We start from the raw sequence: 20,650 nt of genomic DNA, 5'->3' as shown, positions 1-20,650 counted from the left end.
GGGGGGGGGGGGGGGGGGCGCGGGGGAGAGGGAGGAAGAGAGCCGAAGAGAAAAGATGGTACAAGGTAACGAGAAGGTGGACCCGCGGTTTAGGGTTAAATGTCCGTGCATTGAACTCAAGACGTAAAAGGACGCGAACGGGTCGAGTGAATTGGCCAGACTAGTCTACAATCCTTAACCCAATTTCGGGCCTTGTACTAGTGTTCGGCCACATTTGATGAGCCCAATCTCGTCACCCACAAAAAGGGAAAGCGGTTTAGGTCCCAGTGCAATGTATTGGAGATGAGGTATGTCGCGGTTATCACCCCCGACACCACCGCTCACGATGAATTTGTGCTGGTGTCAAGAGACTATTTAGTTAATGAGGAGAAATCATACCCTACGCTCCTGTGCATGAGGCGAATCATTAGCTCTTCATTTTATTTTTTATTTTAGAGATGCATCAAGATAAATACTTGATAAATACTTGATAAATGAGGCTATAAAATAGAGCAATTGTAATACTTGATAATTGAGTGTAGCGTATAATTTTTTATTAACTCGAAGGAGGAAGAGAAATGATAGAGTTTGGAGTACTTTGAAATCTTTGAGGTGGATGGTAGATTCGGTGTGAAGGAAGGCGAATCTTCTTTCCCCGGTCACCCTGTCATGCTTTGTCAAGCATCTTGTAACAACTAACAACTATACAGTTCTAACCAAGGATTCTATAATAGACCATTAGAACCATTTTCAATATTGAAGTTAAATAATTTATCCAGGAAGACATGATGGTCATGTGTATCTATCAACTATTCATTTTTGCGTGCAGTCTAAGCCTCGCTCAGAATGAACCATACTTAGATTGAGCGTGATCTAGTTTGCTTAAGCCCCACTTCTTGGCCTTGTGATGGAATGATACAAATTTAAAGGAAATGTAAGGGACAGAAAAAAAAAAAAGAAGGTGGGTGCAAGCGCATGGAACGCAGATGAATAGCGTCCAAGAAAGCGGTGTCAAAGAGGAGAGTGGTGTTTCTCTTGACGTAAGTGTTGATCTGTGGTTGGTGTTGGTTTGGGACAAAAGAACGAGGACGACATGGTGGGAGAAAAGATAACGAGAGTGGGGCACCTTATGTGGCTTCCGAATGAGGGCCACAAAAGAAGGTGGTTGTGTGCGGATTCTGATGCTGCTCCTTTCTGGCGAGTCCCCTTCCTTCCCCACAGCCGGATGTCACCGTGGCACGCTTTCCTTCACTCGTGGAACAACAGCTGGGAGGATAGATACCATGTTTGAAAGTGCTGAGTTCTAGGACCTTGTAAGTAATCATTTTCCTCAGCTATTTCTGTTATTATAATGCAGATTATTCCAAAACTTTGTTGCCGTTGTGAACTTTAATCCATGGTGAGCCATTGCCATCTGTTAGCAAGAGAAATAATCCAAAACTTCCTCAGAAGTTGTTTGGATTGGGCTCGGATACGAAAGCATGAACGGGTTCAAAACTAGTATACTATGTATTTCGAACCCCAACCCTGAATGTAAGAAATTAAATATAATTTGTCAATAATGTGTTCTTGATTATAATTGCGTATGATTATCAATAAAATATTATATAAAATATATTTTCCAAAATATTTGAATATTATTTTCTACTATTTTTATTGCATAATATGTTTGCAATGTAATTAGGTAATCAATTTATACATATTTATTATGATTTATCTCTGGATTATTTTTCACCTGATTTGACTTGAAAAATTCGATGGATTACAAAAATCAATATTAAATCCAAACCGAAAAATGATTAAATCTGGATTCTCCAATTTTTTGTTGGTCCGATCCAAATATTACTTGGGTTTGAGTTGTGCGGCATGAGTGCAACGAACAAATTAAGAATCCTGCAATACCAAACAGAATTAGATGGTCTCCATACAGTGGAGATGTTTGCAAGGTGCTCATGTCACGCTATAGTTATATAATTTCAACCATCTAGGGTAAAATTTGAAGAATTGTCGATTTTAGACTATAACATTAAGTCAGATGGGTAGGCATCTAGTTAAATTGGATTACCTTTGAGATTATTGGCACCTAAAATATATTAAACAAGTAAACAACAATAGTTTTCTGAAGGAGATGATAACGAAAAGAGTTTAAAAAAAAATTAAACGCCATCAGAATAGCCTGATCTTTGTTAACCAAAAGCAATCAAGCACCCTGATTCCTCACTTTATGCCCCCGGGTGCTCGACCACTGTCCCACCCTCTGAAACAACTACTTCCTTGCCCCAAAAAGTTCCAATCAAAATGACAACACTTCACAAGAGCCCACCAAATTTCACTGCCTGCTGTACCAATTCATTAGCCCATCCTTTCAGCACCGCACCAATCCATATAATTAACTTCAATGAACCGACCCCATCCTCGCGTCCAAAGGATGGTATCATCCCCGACTACTTCCGTAAAGCAATAAGCTCCGAAAAAGAACAAAAGGGAAAAGAAAGCTGGTGGCAAAGCATTCCAGGCTCTGAACTTATGGGAAACTTCATAAAGACGATCCACCACTTGATTCTTCAGCTTTTTTTTCTTTTTTTGATTCTTCTGGTTGAAAAGCAGCAATTGATTGAAAAATTTAGTCCAAAAAAAAACATTTGATTGAAAAATAAACCATAGCATGCTCATACGAGGAAACAAAAACAACAATTATTTAACATCCAATCTAAATAAACCAAAGAGGTCTACATAAAGCTTGGAAAGAGAAATCAAGAGGCGGAATGAAAAGTATAGTTCAAACTTGTTTTGCCTTCGAAACTCAATATAGCATACACACTCCGAGACACAACGAATCAAACATCAAGCTTTCCTGATCCCTGAGCACATTAAGAAAACCCATGCCGCCGTACTTCACAAATCAATCCCACAGAAATGACAATTTGTAAGTGAAAGCGGGGGCGGGAACAGCTCTACTTGAGTGTCTGATGCAAAGGTCTAATCTGTATTAATTAAGCAACTACTACAACAGTACCAACAATCGTCATCTAGGAGAGGATAAAATAAACAGCAATTCTGGCATTCGGTTTTGTTTTCCTAACATAAGTTCAGCATAGTTCCAAATTTTAACAGCACAACCAACAGTCTTGGTGCCCTAGATGGTGGCCAAGCAAAACAGTTTTCTCCGGTAATCCATAACCTTCCCAATCCACACAAATATGTGGCTTCCTATTTGACCATCTTGGGAAACAGATCAGCTTTAATCAGACTTAGCCTGTCCAGGGGCATAAAGAAAGCAAAAAAAAACATCAAACAAGTAAATATTATCGCAAAATCAGAAATTGAGTAAAAAGGAATAGTTGTTTATACAGCAGGGGATCGAGAACGCGATGAACTCCTGCTCCTACTAGGACCGTGCTTCCTTGGACTTCTGCTCGCAGGTTTGCTACGGCGTGGCTGCACAAGCACAGTTTCAGTTGAACAAATATGGAAAAATAATAAGATCTAATTTCATGGTGTAACTTACAGAAATCAAGGGTGATCTGGATTTCGATTGTGATCTGCAAAAAGTTCCAGAAACAACTCAATTCAATATCCACATGGCTGCTTTAACAGCTTGATCCAAAAGCCTCGACACCTCTTCCACGTCAGAGTTACCATATTGAAAGGAAAAAAAGGCTACTTAAAAACTTGGAAAGGATGCAATTCTCAAAGGAAATTTAACACATGCATAGCAATCCAATAATGTGACGTAAAAAAATATCATTAAAAAGGTCGGTGATATTTAAGCCATAGTCAAAAGTCAACAAACTATAATTAGAACTACCAATGACCAGAGTAATTTAAAAACCTAGGCAGCAACAAATAATCCGTAATGAATAATAGAGATGAGATGTATCATTTTCATTATACCACCAAAATCCAAATCCAGAATCCAACCGCAAATAATGTTGAAGATCGAAGGTGAAACTTGTTTCTACCACTGTTTTGGTGAGTCCCAATTCCACATAGTGCATGGAAATCCAGCTCTATGGTCGCAACCCATCCTTTCTGCCCCACTGAACTCCAATGGGTATCAGCTAAAGGCCAAAAGGCATAAAAGTTAATATGCTTTCTGGATTTCCGAAGCTGCTCGCTTATGAAACAGCATACCTCACACAACCAAAAGAATTGCAGGCACTTGCACCAAATCCCATCAAGATCCTAATATGCAATCCCCAGATCACCGCATAGGTCCAAATCTAGAAAACAGACAAGGCAACTTTCAAAAACACAGGATGATAACTGGACAGTATCGAACGTTCTTACACACGGGCAGCCATGCTTAAAGAAAATTTTCAATTGGAGGAAAGCTCACAAAATGAGGGGGGCAGGGGGGACAAGCATAATGGCAGGGGCACTAGAATCAACTAATTTTTCATGAACACATCAATCATAAAGCACACTATCAAAAAACCTACAAAAAATTGTGAATGCAAAGCTACTGCTAGAGAAACAAAATTTTATTTCATAAATAATAATATCCAAAATAAAGCACAAAGTGATTTGTAGCATGACAATGTACAATAAGTTACAGTCACGTTAACAATCTTCCAAACTGAAAGGAAATAACAGCTGTAAATTGAACCTGCCAACCCCAGTATAGTGGAAATGATGTTAAAGGTCAAAGTACCACCACAAGTGCAGAAGATCACTTGCAACTGCGTGGTTAGGCATGCATGAGTTTGAATTACAGTATCAACCAGAAAGAATTGTGCAGACAGAGGCAACATAAGATTTATTTATGCAGCTGTGAAAATTAAGTCAAGACTGGTTGACAAGCTTTGTGTTATAGTCACTTCATTAAGGATTTCACACCAACAAAATGCAACTGGTAAAAAAAACCAACATCTAGATCTAATAAGACCAAAATATATTCACAATTTATACCTAATTTTAACGTGCCTGCTGCATCATCACTGCCCCTCTCTAGTCTCATCCCTCTTAGCCCCTGAAACTGCTCTGCTCAAACTGCTGCAACTACTCTCTGTTGCTATCCTCTTCGACATTGCAACCTCCAAGTAACTGACAGGTATTTTCTACAATTACATGAATACAAATTCTGGAGTACAGATACTTGTACACTTGGACACAACATAGCCCACTGACAACCCTTGGCAAACCTAAAATAGAGCGCCCTCCATACTCAGCTAGAAATGTCTGCACTAGGCACAAGCTCGTGGGAATGCCATGTCATTACACACTTCATGAAACACCCAGAGAAGTAGAGCACCTCCCCATTTTCGCCCTGCTTCTCCCTATCTTCCTTTATTCCTTTATTTTCCATCCTTCTAGTGTTTGATCAAATGAGGAAGGAGGCTGGAATCTCACCCGCCTCCCTTCTTTGGTTGCCAGTGGTGGGGAGCTGGACCTTGCATCCCTGCCATTTTTGGCACTGTCCTGTTAAGGAGGCTGGGAGTCGCATCCTGTTAAGGAGGATTGCCTTAATATCCGAACCAGCAAGGGAAGGGGCAGCTACCCATCTTCGCCGGAGACACACAAGAGGCGCTGTACATATTTCCTTTTTCCACCATCCCACCCATCCACCCCCCACCTTGCCCCCCAACAAAAAAAAAAAAAACTTTCTTATTCTTCTCCTTTCTCCCCTGGTTTGCCATCACCACCTCCTCTATACTCACTCTTCCTCTGTGTTCTCTTTTTCTCCAGCGCCCCTGTTCCAAGGAGGCCTTTCGAAAATCATCAGCACTACTGTCGCTACCTCACCGGCCAGCACATCCTCTCCACTGGGTTCTCTCGATCAATCAATCAAGAGCCTTCCCCTTTCCTAATCCATCTCTCACTCTCTGTTCTCATTCTCTAATGCTCTCAGTAGAAAATGCCCGGACACATAAGGTTAATTATTTGGGACTTCAAATGTTAAGAATGCAAGCACCATTACCTGCACAAGTGTCCTTCAACAGGAAACTCTGAAAAGTATCAGAACTTTCAGACAACTTGAGCAGGATATTCCAATTCCAGAGTGCTAGGTAGAATATTATTGTGTCTCATCATATCCAGGTGTAGATGTAGATGCTACATAGTTGGTTCTCATCCTTCAGAGACTAGAAGTATAATACGAGCATCTGTTGACAAAAGGATCATCCTAAGATGATCATATCATGGCCATTGAAAACAAATCAAATCAGACTATTAATGTGATTATTCCAACTAGATTGAGTATTACATATATGATGATAATAGTAGTGATTGTTTCTCTTAGACCCGCTATTTAAATAACTAGAAAAAACCTTCTAGTTCAGTCAGAAAAGAACTATCATTGTCGATCTCAAAAATCTGATTTTCAATATCAAAACATACAGAAAAACTGTCACCATCACTATCCCTAACTAAAAAAGTATCATCAAAGATCAAACTCCAAATATCCCTAATATCAAATAAATAATCAACATTTCTGAAACTACAACTGCCACTACCCTGACTAGAAATGTTTTCTCCGTACCATTGAGAATGGGTTCTTCATTGATTTATTTAGTCCACACCTATGTTCTAACTTATCATTAGACAACATCGAATTGAACCATTTTTTACATGGTCTTCTTGCCCCCTATTTGACGAAAATACAATAGATGAATGGTCATTCCATGAATAATCAATTTACTATTTTATTTCCTATTGGAAATTAAGCATATGAATCCAATCATTAGGATTGTTAAGATCACCAACTAATCGACACACTTAATGAACCAAGAACGCAAGAGAAAACCATGAGGTCAAATCTATCAATAGCACCAATCAATCCACTCACAACAACATCGAACACAATTTCCCATGAGCCAAAACCATCCAAATATTGTCTGAACCCTAATAAAAAGTGGATTATCGATAGATTTCATAAGATCTAAAATATCCAATTGTCATATTATATGTGGTCCATGGGATAAGGCAGGTCAGCATAACAAACAAACACACACACACAGCCTGCACCTGCTAATAACAGTAGCAGCAGTGGCAACTCTAAGTAATCAATTTGCCAAGAAAACGTCAACAAGCTAAAAGAAAAGGCAAATTTAAGCTGACTAGTAAATGCTATTTCAACATAGCAGGAAATATCATATTTGAATGCTGACAAGTAAAGGTGTAGCAAGTGCATATCACCCCTTATACAAATCAAATAAACACTGCAAATCATCCCCAACTTATCCTTCAATATAGCAAGACACCATTGCAATTTCTATAATTTCTCAGACATGTAACATGCAACTCATGAGCAAGATTGCTGCACCTTACAAGACCATGTAAAGTATGATATCCCCAACTAAATACAATTTTGAATGGCCCTTTCAGGGCCTTTACAAGAAACTTTATGGTAAACTATGAACCATAAAACAAGTACATGCAATTTATTCTAGGTAAACAAACTCAGAATCATCTGAAAAGACAAAGGCATACCTTGACAAGGAGCGCCCCCTTGATCCTGAACGAGATCGAGAAGACACAGATCTTGATCTAGATCTCGACAAAGAACGGCGTGATGATCTAGCCTTCGGAGACTTGCTGCAAATATTCAATTTATGTTAAAAGACATCACATTTTATCACAATAATGGCAAATAAATCTACACCCAACCTTTGGCTCCGGCTGACACTTCTACTGCGACTAGGACTCCGGCTTCTTGAGTAGGAACGGCTACGGCTTCGGCTCCTAGATAAGCTTCTCCTAGAATCATACTCCCTCACCTATAGAACAAAAATATTGGAAATTGGATGAGAAATTCAGCATACTCGACATGTTGCAGAAAAAAAGAAAGAAGCAGCTGCCAATGATTTGCAAAAGGTCAGACCCTTATATATGCCCGAGAAAATGCATTGCGAAACTCAGAGTCATCGAGCTTTCTGATCTGCCAATGGAGAAAAATACTATCAGAAGAATTTTTTTACAAAAATAAAGACAAAATTAAATATTACGAAATCTAAAAAAGGGAAAGAATGAAAGAAAGAAAGAAAGAAAGAATTCTTAACAGAAGGAGCTATAGTAAAACATCATCATTCTTTACCCAAAAGCCTTTTCCCATCAATATGATATTAGCTACAGAGCATAATAACTAGAGGAGGCTCCAAGGAAAACTTAGATTTCTGATAAAGGCCTTTTCCCACATTGAAGTGAGTATTACATTACTTAAATGGCCAGCGGTTCCATACCATTACATGCCACTTTGCAAGTACAAGCAGATCACAGGCAGAAGACATGATCGACCTACCGCATATTTCATATCCTCATAGTTTGTATAATCCACAATTCCTGTAGTACCTGCACAAGCAAAAAAGAATGAATAATATATCAATTATTTAACTCAGAATTCTTGATTACAAGATAAATAAAATCCACAGCCCCTTCATCTTATACAAGAGGCCAAATTATGAAATCATGCGTCAATATGTAAGTGATGTGCATGTGAAGAGAGAGGGAGGAGAGAGAGTAGTTGCACATAAAAGGTGAAGAAAAAGGCACAACTGGTGAAAAAAAGAAAAATCATTCCCAATGTAGGCCTTATCCTCTAGAAGAAACAAGAGAAAACAATGGTACAATGCCACTGCCACCATAGGTATCATCACCACCGCTACCTCCAAGCATTGTTCGTGGAGATGCAGATGACAAAGGTCATCTTGTTGAGATTGTGCAAGAGTTTCAAAAGTGGTACAATGTCAACAACTTCGCAGGAAAATACAACTCGACTACCAGTGTTTTATTCAAGAAAGTTGCCAATATTGAGTTACAGTTCAAGCAATACAAAGTACAAACTGCTTGTTTTGATGCAAGTCATGTAGCTAAGCTAATGTCCAATTGTCAAACTGGCCTTACAGAGATCGGGAGGCAAGGAACACCCAGGCCATAATCATTGCACAGAGGACGCAAGAATTTTAACGTTTGGCAGTTAGATCAATCAAGTTAAACAAAAAAAGGATACTTAACATTAGGTTAGAATGAGACTTTCGAAGGACTAGAATAAATCAAAGCATGAATACACACACACATGTACATGCTAATATCTGTATATGAGTCTGTATGTGTTTTATGTAGATACGTCCATGCATATAACGGTGCATATGAAAATTCAAGATCTACTGCACCAAATGAATTTCTAAATCCATTCTCAGCTGATAAAAAAAAAAGAAAGCCTAATCAGAAAATCTTTAACAATGAAAAGAATATTTAATGAAAACATTTGAGAACAAGCTCAAATTACCTATATATGGCCTCAAATACTCCCTCCAATCTAGGTGGCAATTTTGGCAAAAAAAATTACAAAAAGGAAAGAGCAAAAAGGCAACCAGATCATGCTAAACCACAATACCTTAAGCACTTTCTTCCACAACTTCCTACACATTATCATTGGCTAAACCAAAGAAGAGAAAACTCTTGATCTTCTTTTCTTCCATTTAACTATTTCCTTCTTTTTCATTTGATCAAATGTTTTATGTAAACTAGAATTCGAAAACTTGCTCCATTTCACCAATATCACTAAGTAGAACATTTTACATACATATAAGCATACATGAGCCCATATACCAACTCACTCGCGCACACATAGTTGCAAACAGGTCATTCAAAGACTGGAGTCACTGGACAGAGTTTTTCAAAGCTACCTCCTGATCATTTTAAGTTAAACACAAACCTTTTTTTATATATCAAATAGAGATCTAGAGCAGCTCACCTCCACCATCACGGAACACTTCAGAGAAACAAACATCACCAGCTCGGCGCATATGATCCTGAATTTGGAGAATTTCAAAACCACAGTATCCAGAAAAGGGGAAAATTTAGAATGAAAATACTACCATATTTCCAAACCTTTAGATCTTGCCAAGATGCAGACGAAGGTAGACCAGTGACAAGAACTGCATGAAATAACATATAACAAACCTCAAAAGCAAAATTCATATTTAGGATTACAATCACACAACTTTAGCCAAGAACGCACCACGATACTCTGAACGCCTCGAGACACCACCACGGCGTCCCCCACTATTATAACTGCTATGTCGTTCAAATGATGAAGACTGGCCTCGTCCACCATGTGCAAGTTCCACCTGTATGCAAGAAAAAGAACTTAGCTGTAAAATAACAAGAGATCAGTAGAAATACTAACAACTTTGTCGATAAAAATGCCTACTCTTAATCTATGACCGTCAAAATTATATCCATCACGACCACGAATAGCATCTTCAGCATCACGAGCATCTTCAAACTGCAAGAAACAGAAATATACTGTGAATGCTAACCAGCATTATTTTTTATTTTATTTTGTTTAGCAACAAAAATAAGTGAACTACAATTAGCACAAATATTCTGGTTTTTTTTATACAGGGTAGAATTTCCCATAACATTTGGTCATGAGGATAACACTACCTCAACAAAAGCATAACCAGGAGGCCTTGGAGGAATCTTCAGATCAATATCAACAATGGGCCCATACTGCAAAACACATTTAAATCAGATATTAAATGTCATCAGAAATATGAAGCAGAAAACTATCAATATTTGCAATCCCTTTTTGGTAGCATAATATCTACAATACTGTAAACTGTTCACAATAATAGATGGTACAGTTTTAAAATGTGGTGCATAAGGCCGCATATGCAAGCGCAACCCCTTGACCGCGCTGCATTGCCCATATGCAGTTAGCATATGTGGTCATAGTGCTTGTGGGCAGAAAAGTTGGTCCATTTAACATTATGAAGCTGTACATGTAGTTCAACTAGCATTGTACAGCTGCATATGTGGCCCACTTAGCATTATGGAACCAAATATATGGCCCATTCTTATGTGGACCTGCGCAGATGGAGCATATTCAAACTAATGGTTCGGTATGATGTGGTTTCAATTATGTGATAACTGCTACTAGTATTACATAATAAGTAATAAGCACTAACCTTTAATTATCATTGTTACTCATAATTATGATTATTTATCCCAAAAAAATTACTATCATTATTGTTGTTTATATTGTATAATAAACTTTATTTATCTTGATATAGTTTCAAAAAAAATACTAACTGCATATAGGCCCACATATGCTGCCCGAATACAGCATAAGTGCTATAGAGTCCCTTGAGGCCTTGACACCTGCAAACACAAGCCACTTTTTAAAACACTGATAGATGGTGTAGTTGCTAATGCTATTGCTCCACAGGTTATTGGTCTTTGCTAGAGCCTCTATTAAAGCCTAGAAAATTTGATTAGAAACCTCAATTATATTGTTTCATATACAATATAACTGAATATGTTCAATGGACAATTAACACTTATCTTTTATTAGAGAAGTTATCAACATGTTCAACTCAAAATTAAACAACAACCTTTCCCTGTGCTGAATTCAATAGAGAAGATAAATAAATGCAGAGTGTCTATACCTCCATTCAAGATATATCTATGGTCAGGCTTCCATCCTTAAAGTTGTCTATTTTCATATCTCCAATCTCGTCAAGATAATTGTGGGAACTGATTTCTTTTGTGCAAATAATTCTCCTGATTTTTATTCCGAATAGCATAATTCGTGTGTCCTGTCAGTATTGTCAAACATGTTCCAAATTTGACACTTCTTTTGCCACCAACAACAAAAAAAAACTACTTGTTTAATGAGTTTAACATTTCTAATATCACAATGAACACATCAAATTATTATTTTAATAGCTTAATCCATTGTAGTCTCCTGCATTCTTGATTCAGCAACTCCACCTTTTACACCACAACCCTAAACTTGCAAATGGAGTGCGCTAGCTTTCTTTCAGTCAATGATTTAAAAGGCATATATTTCATATTACACGAGAAAGTACTTAGTTTTTTTTTGGTACAACAACGGCTCCCACTCAACGAGTGTGAATACGGCCAACAAGATCAAAAAATAAAAGACTACATAAGGCACAAGCACTGACATGTGGTTCGCCCAAATGAAACCTCCAGAATGGTGGGTTGCATAGGAGGCAACCCAGTCTGCAACACTGTCTGCCCCCCTGTATACATGCGTGGCCTGATAGAAGACACTCCCCCAGCAATCTGCGGACGTCATGGAGCAGCGGCCTCCCCTCCGCACGACATCTCCGACCCCGAACCCACTCAATCACCATGGCCAAGTCTCCCTCGAGGAGGATGCGTTCAGTGCCCAACACCAACCTCACATAGGAAATGCCCTCCCATGCCGCTCTAAGCTCGACGCAAACAACAAATGTGTCGAAGATACTTAGTTGAAAATGTATATTGCCTTCTTAAGTGGATCAGTTATTTAAATTCACTATGAGTTAGAATAAAATAAACCATCTGAAACATGCACACTTTCATAATCAATTGGTAAGAAATCTTACACTCCAATCTTTTCTCCATTGTAGATTCCAAGAAAAGGTTAATAACTTCTAGAACCTAGTTGTAACTCGATCCCTTCATAATGGTTAAATGCTTCTTCCTAATTCATTTTCCAATTTCAGACTCAAAACTTGCTTGCTTTAAATGATTCGAAGTCATTTGAACTTGTTGCATAGCCATAAATATCCAAAACAGGAACAAATCTTTATCAAAACATTTTTTGTACAAAGGCACAACAACATTATGTGTGCAAATATCTAGGTTAATCAAGTGAGTAAATTCCCATGTACTGAAATCTCTTTTCAAATCTAAACAGGAACAAATCTCTTTTCAAATCACTAGTTTCCACGATACATTAGCAATAAAGTAATTTTCCATTATCTATGCACAACCATCAAGAAACATATCTGTAACCATCTTTATCCAACAATAGTGACTAAAATCATATAAAGAACAGAAGCCTTTTGAAATAGTAGTACAACATCCAGTCCCAATATTAAAAAAATCTCCACACACATTATAGAACAATAAGTATTCATGTTCAATCAACTGTCTTGACAATTTGAACTATTAGCATCACTCCAGAATTGTAGACTTAAACCCACCTGTCGCATGCAAGAAGCTCCCAAGAATTATATTCATCTTTTAAAAGGTTTAGTCTATTACAATCTACCTTTATCTGATCTTACTACACGAACAACACCTTTTCTTAATTCATAAAGGAGTCTTCTTTGCTTACATCAGTTATCACAATGTGATTCTTTTTTCAGCTTCAACTCCAACAAAATAAGTCAGCTGAACTTGATTGATTCTTGCTTCAATCCTCCAAAACCCATTTATTCAATAACTATTCCAATTTCCAAGGTTTATTTGAAATAGTCTATGGTATGCTTGACTAAAAAGTTCATAAAATTGCTCGGTAGTACATATCATGCATGACGAGTATACCCACAACACATTTAACCCCATATTCTTAGGTTCATTTTCTACTTAAAACACATTAAGGCTACAATTCCTTATTACACCCCTTACTAACAACTTAGTAGTACAGAACTTTGAAACAAAAAACTTTGAAAACTTACACATGTCGATAAGCCTCTTATGGAAGCATTATAAAAACACCTAGGTAGTAATTCTGTTTCAAAAACTAGAGTGAATAGTCCCATGATAGTCCTAATCACCAGTTGTCACCATATAGGCTCCATGCAATTTGTCAGAAGAAGCAATTTAACATGGTTTAGAAACCCTACTGGGCTAACAGTGCTTCATGACCATATCAAATTGTGTGACCCCAACCATGTATTGAGTTTGCTCCTCCACGATGAGCAATTGAACCTGTTCAAAATCTCAACTTTATGAAGTTGTCTACCTGAATCTCTTCTGCATTTAGCATCTCCACAAACTTATTGACCGTTTTTGAGAAGTTCAAACAACTGAGTAACATATATAGTAATGAGATTCTAACCAAGAATGGTATTTATAATACTCTGACATCCTTGAAATCCCCAAATTCAATGCATTCTTGCTTTCCATTTGCTAATATAAACATGTCAAAACACATGCACTTTTCATCATGTCCTTTTCGGTAAACCAATTGAAGTTCTCGCAATCATATATTACTTTCATCTCTTAAATTTGATCTGAACCCATGAGATGAGATTTTGTTGTAAACAAGGATACAAAAACTGAAAAAGCATTTATTTAAAGTAAATATTGGATATCTATATATATATACACACACAAATACACAATCAAAAGACACCTTACACCCCAAAAATACTAGCAATAGCCCCATTATAAGGCACATCAAGTAAATTTGTCTTGGAACTAAATAAGATCTGTCAACAATAGATCTTACATAATCATGGCTTAGGATGTTATATCACCTAAATCATCACGTATCAACAACAGAACTTATTGTACATGCTGCTGCTACACACTAAAAATTTTTGAAACTCTAGTCCAAATGGGCATGAATTATCCTTTCAAATTCAACATCTTTGTCCCCCCCCCCCCAAAAAAGCAAGTTATTAACTTGGCCATTTGTAGTTAGGCCTGTTAACAGGCCAAGCCGAGCCCGAGCCTGGGAGGTTCGGGCTCGGCTCGTTTCACAGAATCTTGGGCTCGGGCTCGGTACCAAGCTTTGTATTGGGCTCAAGCTCGGGCTTGCTTGACAAAGCAAAAGCTCGGGCTTGAGCTCGTAAAGCTCGTTTCAGTTACGAGCCTGAGCCCGAGCCTGAGCCCGAGCTTGGGCTTGCTCTTCCTCCGGTTTCAAATAAAAAGCCTTTACATTTAAGTGCTTTGTTTGCAGGCACTGTGCTTCCCGAGGCTGCCCTGCCTCCCTGTAACACTAAGAAATTTCTCTGACGGGGTTATGAGCAACAAAAACCAAAGAAAAGTATAGGTGTTAATCCTAGTACTAGTATCAATAGTAGTAGGTTGGTAGGGACTGCAAAAGATATAATGGAGCCCTCTGGGACTAGCCGTACCCTGGACCTGGGTCTAGAGATAGAGAGTGTTGTGGTGACAACCCCCACAAGAAATGAACAGTCACGTCGCCCTTGCCACCGCCTTTTTTGTGCTTACGGCCTTCGCCTCCCTGCATCTTTTCCGTTTCGGCCGGGCAGTGAAGTTGTCGCCTGTTAGGGAGGAGAAACAAAGTTACTTTGGTTTTTGTTGTGTTCGTCTTTTAAGGGGACGTTTGATTGCTTTTTGCTGCGGCGAGTAACAGTGCAGATCTTTTGCTTGTGGGAAGAGGAGAGCGCCCCAGTTTCCGTCGATACACGAATATGGAAGCACTGGTCCTATACGGCAACTGGGTGTGAAAAAAAGCTGGCAAGTACGGGTGGGGGGAGGGAAGGGGGAAAACAAAGGAGGTCCAACGCCAGAACCAAATTCAAAATGATGGGAAACTGGCCCGACCTGCTCCGTGCACCGTGCTTGGTGCCAGGCAATTTTAAGTCACGAGCCTAAATGGGCTCGTGAGCTGCTCGGGCTCGGGCTCGGGCTCGAGCTTGAATTTAAATGGGCCTCATTTTGGGCTCGAGCTCGAGCTCGTTTGACTAACGAGCCGAGCTTTTACTGGGCCGAGCCCGAGCAGCTCGGCCTGTTAACAGGTCCATTTGTAGTAATAAAAATCCAAAATAAGTCCAATTTCAACAGCCTTCAACACTGTTTCACAAAACAAGTATTGCACCAAATTACCCTGAGAAGCAAGCTAAAAGTTCAAAGACATTTAAGTCTGGCAGCACATAAACAGCCCAACCACATAAGAATCAAAATAAATCTCCATAAAAATAAAAAGAAGAGTTCATTTAAAAAAAAACCTAATCCTAAAATTGTATAAGGCACACAAAGTGGGCTTATTATTTTTCCAGAAATCATAAGCCGTGCTTAACCTGTCACATTTGCATGTTATTTTACATCAAAAAAAATATATACGATGACTTTTTGCCTCTTACGCAGATTCTCTGAGAACTTTTAATGGGAATATCAGAAAATTCTATATTCCTACAATAAAAGATCAAAATAGTAACTACTTCTTGCTCTCATACCAAATAGGCCACATCAATAAGCTTCAATCAAAACTCACAAACCTTGTAAAACAGATCTTCAACTTCCCTCTCGCGGATGTCTCCGGGGAGATTGCCAACATATAGGGTTCGACTGGAACGCTTGCTCATATTTCCTGCAGTCCGAGAAAAAATCAAACAACGACCAGCAAATGAGAAGAAAATCCTATAAAAAACGCAAAAAAACGAACCTTGAGTCAAGAAATCAACCATCGAGAAAAACGAATTCACAAAAAAGGGATAAGTCCATTACCCATCTCAATTTTCAAGAAAAAATCACGGCTTAAACCTAGAAATATCTTCAAGATAAACGATGCGATCAAGAGAACATATAGCTTCAAGAAATCGAAACCTTAACAGTAAAACCCTAGAATCGAAACAGAAAAATTCCACCGTTGAAACGGGTAGCTAAAAAGGACCATAAAGAGGGCAAATTAGGGGGTTTTGCCCTACGATTTGTACGATTCGGACCGGGAGGCGGGGGGGTGGCGGGCGATGAACTCTCACCTGGGCGTCGGAGAAGAGACCGAGGACGGCTGCCTTGTTCGGGGCTTACCAAGGAAAGGGGCTAATGTTGTAGGATTTGGGTGAGAGCGGGGCGACGGCATAAATAGAGGCGCCGCTGCTTCAAGATTCGGGTGTTACGTTCTGACCGTTGATTCGGATATCTTCATACCCCGGCTAGTGTTGAGCGCGTCCGTTGCGCGAGAGGATTGTGGACGGTTGTGATTGCCTGTTAGGTTAAGATTTTTAGACTGATTGTAATTTCCCTTCTAAGTCATGCTGGCTGAACTTTTTATACCACATCCCGGTTTCGAGGCCGGGTTGTGTCGGAGGATTCACCTTCACTCGCATGAATTTACTATTAAATCATATGATGATCTCTTTAAGATCCACGCAGATAGACTGATGAAGAAATTTGGAGTGCTTTAAAAGTTGTGCAAAATATGATCCGATAGTTGAAGCTATGAAAAAATATCGATCGTTCTTTCGCACGAGAGATACAACCCGAATTCTAGTTTTGATGGTGTAATTGTGTAAAGATTAAACAGACAATCAGATAAAAGATTGGATATTAAGTTCTCGTTCTCTTATGAGATCATCTTCTCAATAAAATAACAAACTCTTCTTAACCTATTATTTCCCTAATAAAATTATTTTCCTTTTAGAAAAGCATTTTTAACATATTATATTCCTACCAAAAAAATCTTCACCTCTATTTTTTTCAAAAAAAAAATCTAGCCTCTATTTCTTCATGGTTAATGAAGGTTTAATTAGTTCAATGGCCTAAGCTATATAGTTTTCCTATTGTTTCTTCAATTATTTACTTGTTTTTATAATGGAAATAATTGAAGTGTTGTAGGTATCAATCATAATAACGAAAACAAGTGGGAGGCCTGAAACAAATTTTCTTGCCTTTACTTCTTTTTGCATTTGACATACCAATCGATGTCAAGCCAATCGAAGCAATTGAGAGGGTTAGTATCGTTGTATTTTTACATGATTAATCAGGGTTTTATTAAAACAATAACCTAAGTTGAATAGTTTTTGTGTTTTCTTTCAATTATTCATTTGTTTTTATAATGGAAACGATTAATGTATTGTAGGCACTAGTTGAAATTATTTGAAATTTGAAATTGGATTGCTACAGCTAGCTAGAAGCGAGGCTTAGGCCCTATTTGGAGGAGCTGTTACTAGTAGAGCTTTTGGATGTAGAGCTGTTAGAAGTAGAGCTGTCTGAAGCAGAGCGTTTATAAAAAGCTGTTTGCTGTTTGGTAACTACATTTCTAAAGTGCTGTGGTACTTTAACATGTGTTTGGTAAACAAACTGAGAAAGTACTTTTGTGTGACAAAATGACCATAAAGGACATTACCAGTATTATACAACAAAGCATAATAAAATATAATATGTATTAATACATAAATATATGATATAGTATAATATTAATGTAATGTAATATAATATTATTATAATATAGTACTATAACATTATGTATTATAGAATAATAATTTAATATAATATTAAATTATTTAACATAACATATCAATATATTATGATATAATGTAATATAATATTATATTTATAGAATAATACAATAATAAATATATAAAATATTATAATTATTAGTGTAAATTAATTTTTCATCCTTCTAATAACCATTTATCTTTCTAATAAATTTTCTAGCTAGGTGATAAAATTGGTTAAATAATTACTAATATTATTTATTTATTTAGATTAGATTATTTGCCACTTACCCATTATTTTTCTTTTTATTTATTTTATTTAGTTATTTATTTATTTATTATTTTATTTCATTGAAATATAGAGGGGTCGCCGGCCATGGGTGGTGGCCGGCATGGTGGCTGCCACCATGGGCAACCATAAGCTCCCAAAACAAAAAAAAAAGAAAAAAAAAAAGAAGAGGAAGAAGGAACAGTGACAGCGGCGTTGAGAGGAAGAAGAAGAAAAAGAGGGAGAGGAAGGGGATGGGTGAGAGAGGAAGAGGCGGGATGAGGATTTTGGGGGGAAAAAGTGAGATTTAAATGGGGTATTTTGGTCCAAAAAGCAGCTTCCCGACAAAGCTGAAAATAGCATTTTCGGAAAGCTCCAAATTGGAGCTTCTCCCCAAAAGCTGTTTTCAGCTTCCCACAAAAGCTGAAACAACTTTCCAAAAATTTTACCAAACACCATTTTTTATCTAAAAGTACTTTTGGAGAGCCCGAAAGTGCTTTTTGGCCTTCCAAAAGCTCCCCCAAATAGGGCCTTAGTAATTTTGTGAATTTAAGGCAAGTTACTATGTTGCCATATATACCATGTGATATACAAAATAAAACTTGTTGCTTAGACCACTCATAATCAACTGTTTTGTATGATATAGACATTCTTTTAAAAAAAATAAATAAATAAAAATTCTTCTTGCTTGGTGCATTTTCTCCGCATCATTGACTACTTGATTTTCATTAAATTGAATTTATTGTGAACTCTTGAAAAAAAAATCAAAACAAAGGCATGTCATCTAGCTTACTGGTAATCAACTATTTTACAAGATGTGGGCATCGGTTTTTTAAAAAATAAATGAATGAAGAATTCTACTTCCATGTTCTTAACTACTTGCTTTTATTTACATTGAATTCGATTTAAAGACTTCAAAAAACGAAATAAGAGGTTCCTGTTATTTGCATATTAAAAATATGTTTCATAAACAACACATAATCGACTATTTTGCATGATATGGACATCCTTTTAAAAAAAATAAAAAATAAATGAAGTAATCTTCTATTTTAATTTATGTTCTTCAGGTTATTGGTACTTACATCACATCTCAACAATTTAGCTAGCGGCCAGAAATAAGAGCTACAAGGATTAAATTTGATAAAAATAGGGTAGGGGAGAATCATGTGACTCTTACTAAGATTGGGTAGAATTCAGCTATGAAATCAAACTAAAGGTAGAGAGCCAAGCCAAATAGATAGAATTCTGCCTTAATATAGATAAGCAGGCCAAAGATAAAGTATTGGCCGTGAAAGATGACCGGTGGAAGAATAAGACAATTATGCATGTCACAAAAATTTCAAGGGACAGAATATTATATTATAGGCCGAGCGAAAAGAGACGGTCAGCATAAGCCAAAAGCTAATAGAATTTGATTATCGGTCTAACAGTATAGTGAAAGGATAATTGGTGACGGTTACCAAAACTAGCAAAAGTGGAGTCTAGATGTAAGGAGCTATCCAAGCAAACAATTAGTATATTTAAGAAAATTGTTATGCATTAGTATAAATAGCAGAATTGTAATCTATAAAATGAACCCTTCAACAATCAATCTAATTATATCGCATCATTTTTATCTTAATGTTTTTTCCAAAGAGTAGATGTAACTTAGATTTTCTACCATAGTCCAGTACTATAATTTTATTGTTGCTTAGCACTGCACTCTTCTACCGTAGTCGACGTGGCACCTCTATTCAGTTCAATCTCCTGATGGTGTGACAATGGTGAAAGTCCATAAAGGTGTCTCCCTCTAACATGATCCTTTTACAATTAAGCATAGTGGCAACAGCTTTGAGAGCTTCTCATGCATCTCGCAGCTCAACCGGAGGCATGGAGCTAGCGATGAGACATTTAGCATGAGCAAGAAGTATTTTCCCATTATAATCTCTGATGAGAAACCCAGCACCTCCTTGACCATTGGCGGGTATCAGAATAGAATCTGTTTGAAGAAATTTGAGGGAGACACCTTTATGGAACTCGATGGCCATCTTAATTGACTAATCAACTCCATTATATCAACTCCATCCAGTATAGGCATTAATAGAAAGAATTACTAGCTCATGCCTATGAGAAAAGAATGAATCAAAGAGTCCACTGTATCAAACTCATGATAAAAGGAATATTGGAGTCCCATGCATCCTCTAATATATTGATCCTCCTACCGTCACCAATCTGCCGTTGAAAACAAAAACGTAACCAAGCTCCAGATTATCGAGGTTCTTCGATCTGCTACTAGGACATTCATCCCACAAATCTTGGAAGTAGAGATTCCACTGCTTGCGAAGAGGAAATAGTTGTAGATCAAGATAGCCATGATCGGGATTCCTCTAAGGCACCGGAGGCTTCAAATGGGGATCGAAATTACAAAGAAGCGCATGTTATATTGATTCAAGAGATCAAGAAGAACAAGGATTATTATGAGATTCTTGGGGTGGAGAAGAGTTGCTCCATGGAGGAAATTAGGAAGGCCTACAGGAAGCTGTCTCTT

General features: G+C 37.6%; 1 protein-coding gene across 13 annotated transcripts; it reads right to left on the bottom strand.

Annotated features, from left to right (window-relative positions):
* Positions 1–2,745: 2,745 nt before the first annotated feature.
* On the bottom strand, positions 2,746–16,533 carry LOC103715300 (serine/arginine-rich splicing factor SR30). 13 transcript variants are annotated; one of them, XR_015967912.2, is made up of 17 exons: positions 16,398–16,533; positions 15,915–16,006; positions 11,895–12,162; positions 10,369–10,434; positions 10,133–10,207; positions 9,941–10,049; positions 9,811–9,857; positions 9,674–9,731; positions 8,219–8,268; positions 7,802–7,858; positions 7,588–7,697; positions 7,411–7,515; positions 4,114–4,202; positions 3,874–4,040; positions 3,488–3,600; positions 3,331–3,417; positions 2,746–3,235 (listed from the first exon to the last, which is right to left on the bottom strand). XR_015967912.2 is itself a non-coding variant. In XM_088702721.2 (15 exons), the coding sequence occupies exons 2-15, from the start codon at positions 15,971–15,973 to the stop codon at positions 3,221–3,223; spliced, it is 1,140 nt and encodes a 379-aa protein (XP_088558847.2). In that variant the 5' UTR covers positions 15,974–16,006; positions 16,398–16,533; the 3' UTR covers positions 2,746–3,220. The 13 variants fall into 13 exon arrangements, 2 of the variants coding, with proteins under 2 accessions (XP_088558847.2, XP_008801108.1); XR_015967913.2 differs by having other exon boundaries at positions 3,488–3,521; positions 3,942–4,040; XR_015967914.2 differs by having other exon boundaries at positions 3,140–3,235; positions 3,942–4,040.
* Between the last annotated feature and the right edge of the window lie 4,117 nt (positions 16,534–20,650).

The sequence above is a fragment of the Phoenix dactylifera genome, chromosome 8 (genome assembly GCF_051530095.1).
Source record: "Phoenix dactylifera cultivar Ajwa chromosome 8, Ajwa_hap1_PhDact_Kaust_v1.1, whole genome shotgun sequence".
NCBI classification, from domain to species: Eukaryota; Viridiplantae; Streptophyta; class Magnoliopsida; order Arecales; family Arecaceae; genus Phoenix; species Phoenix dactylifera.
Note: the sequence above shows the minus strand (reverse complement) of the source record. Positions and strands in the feature narration are given on the sequence as shown.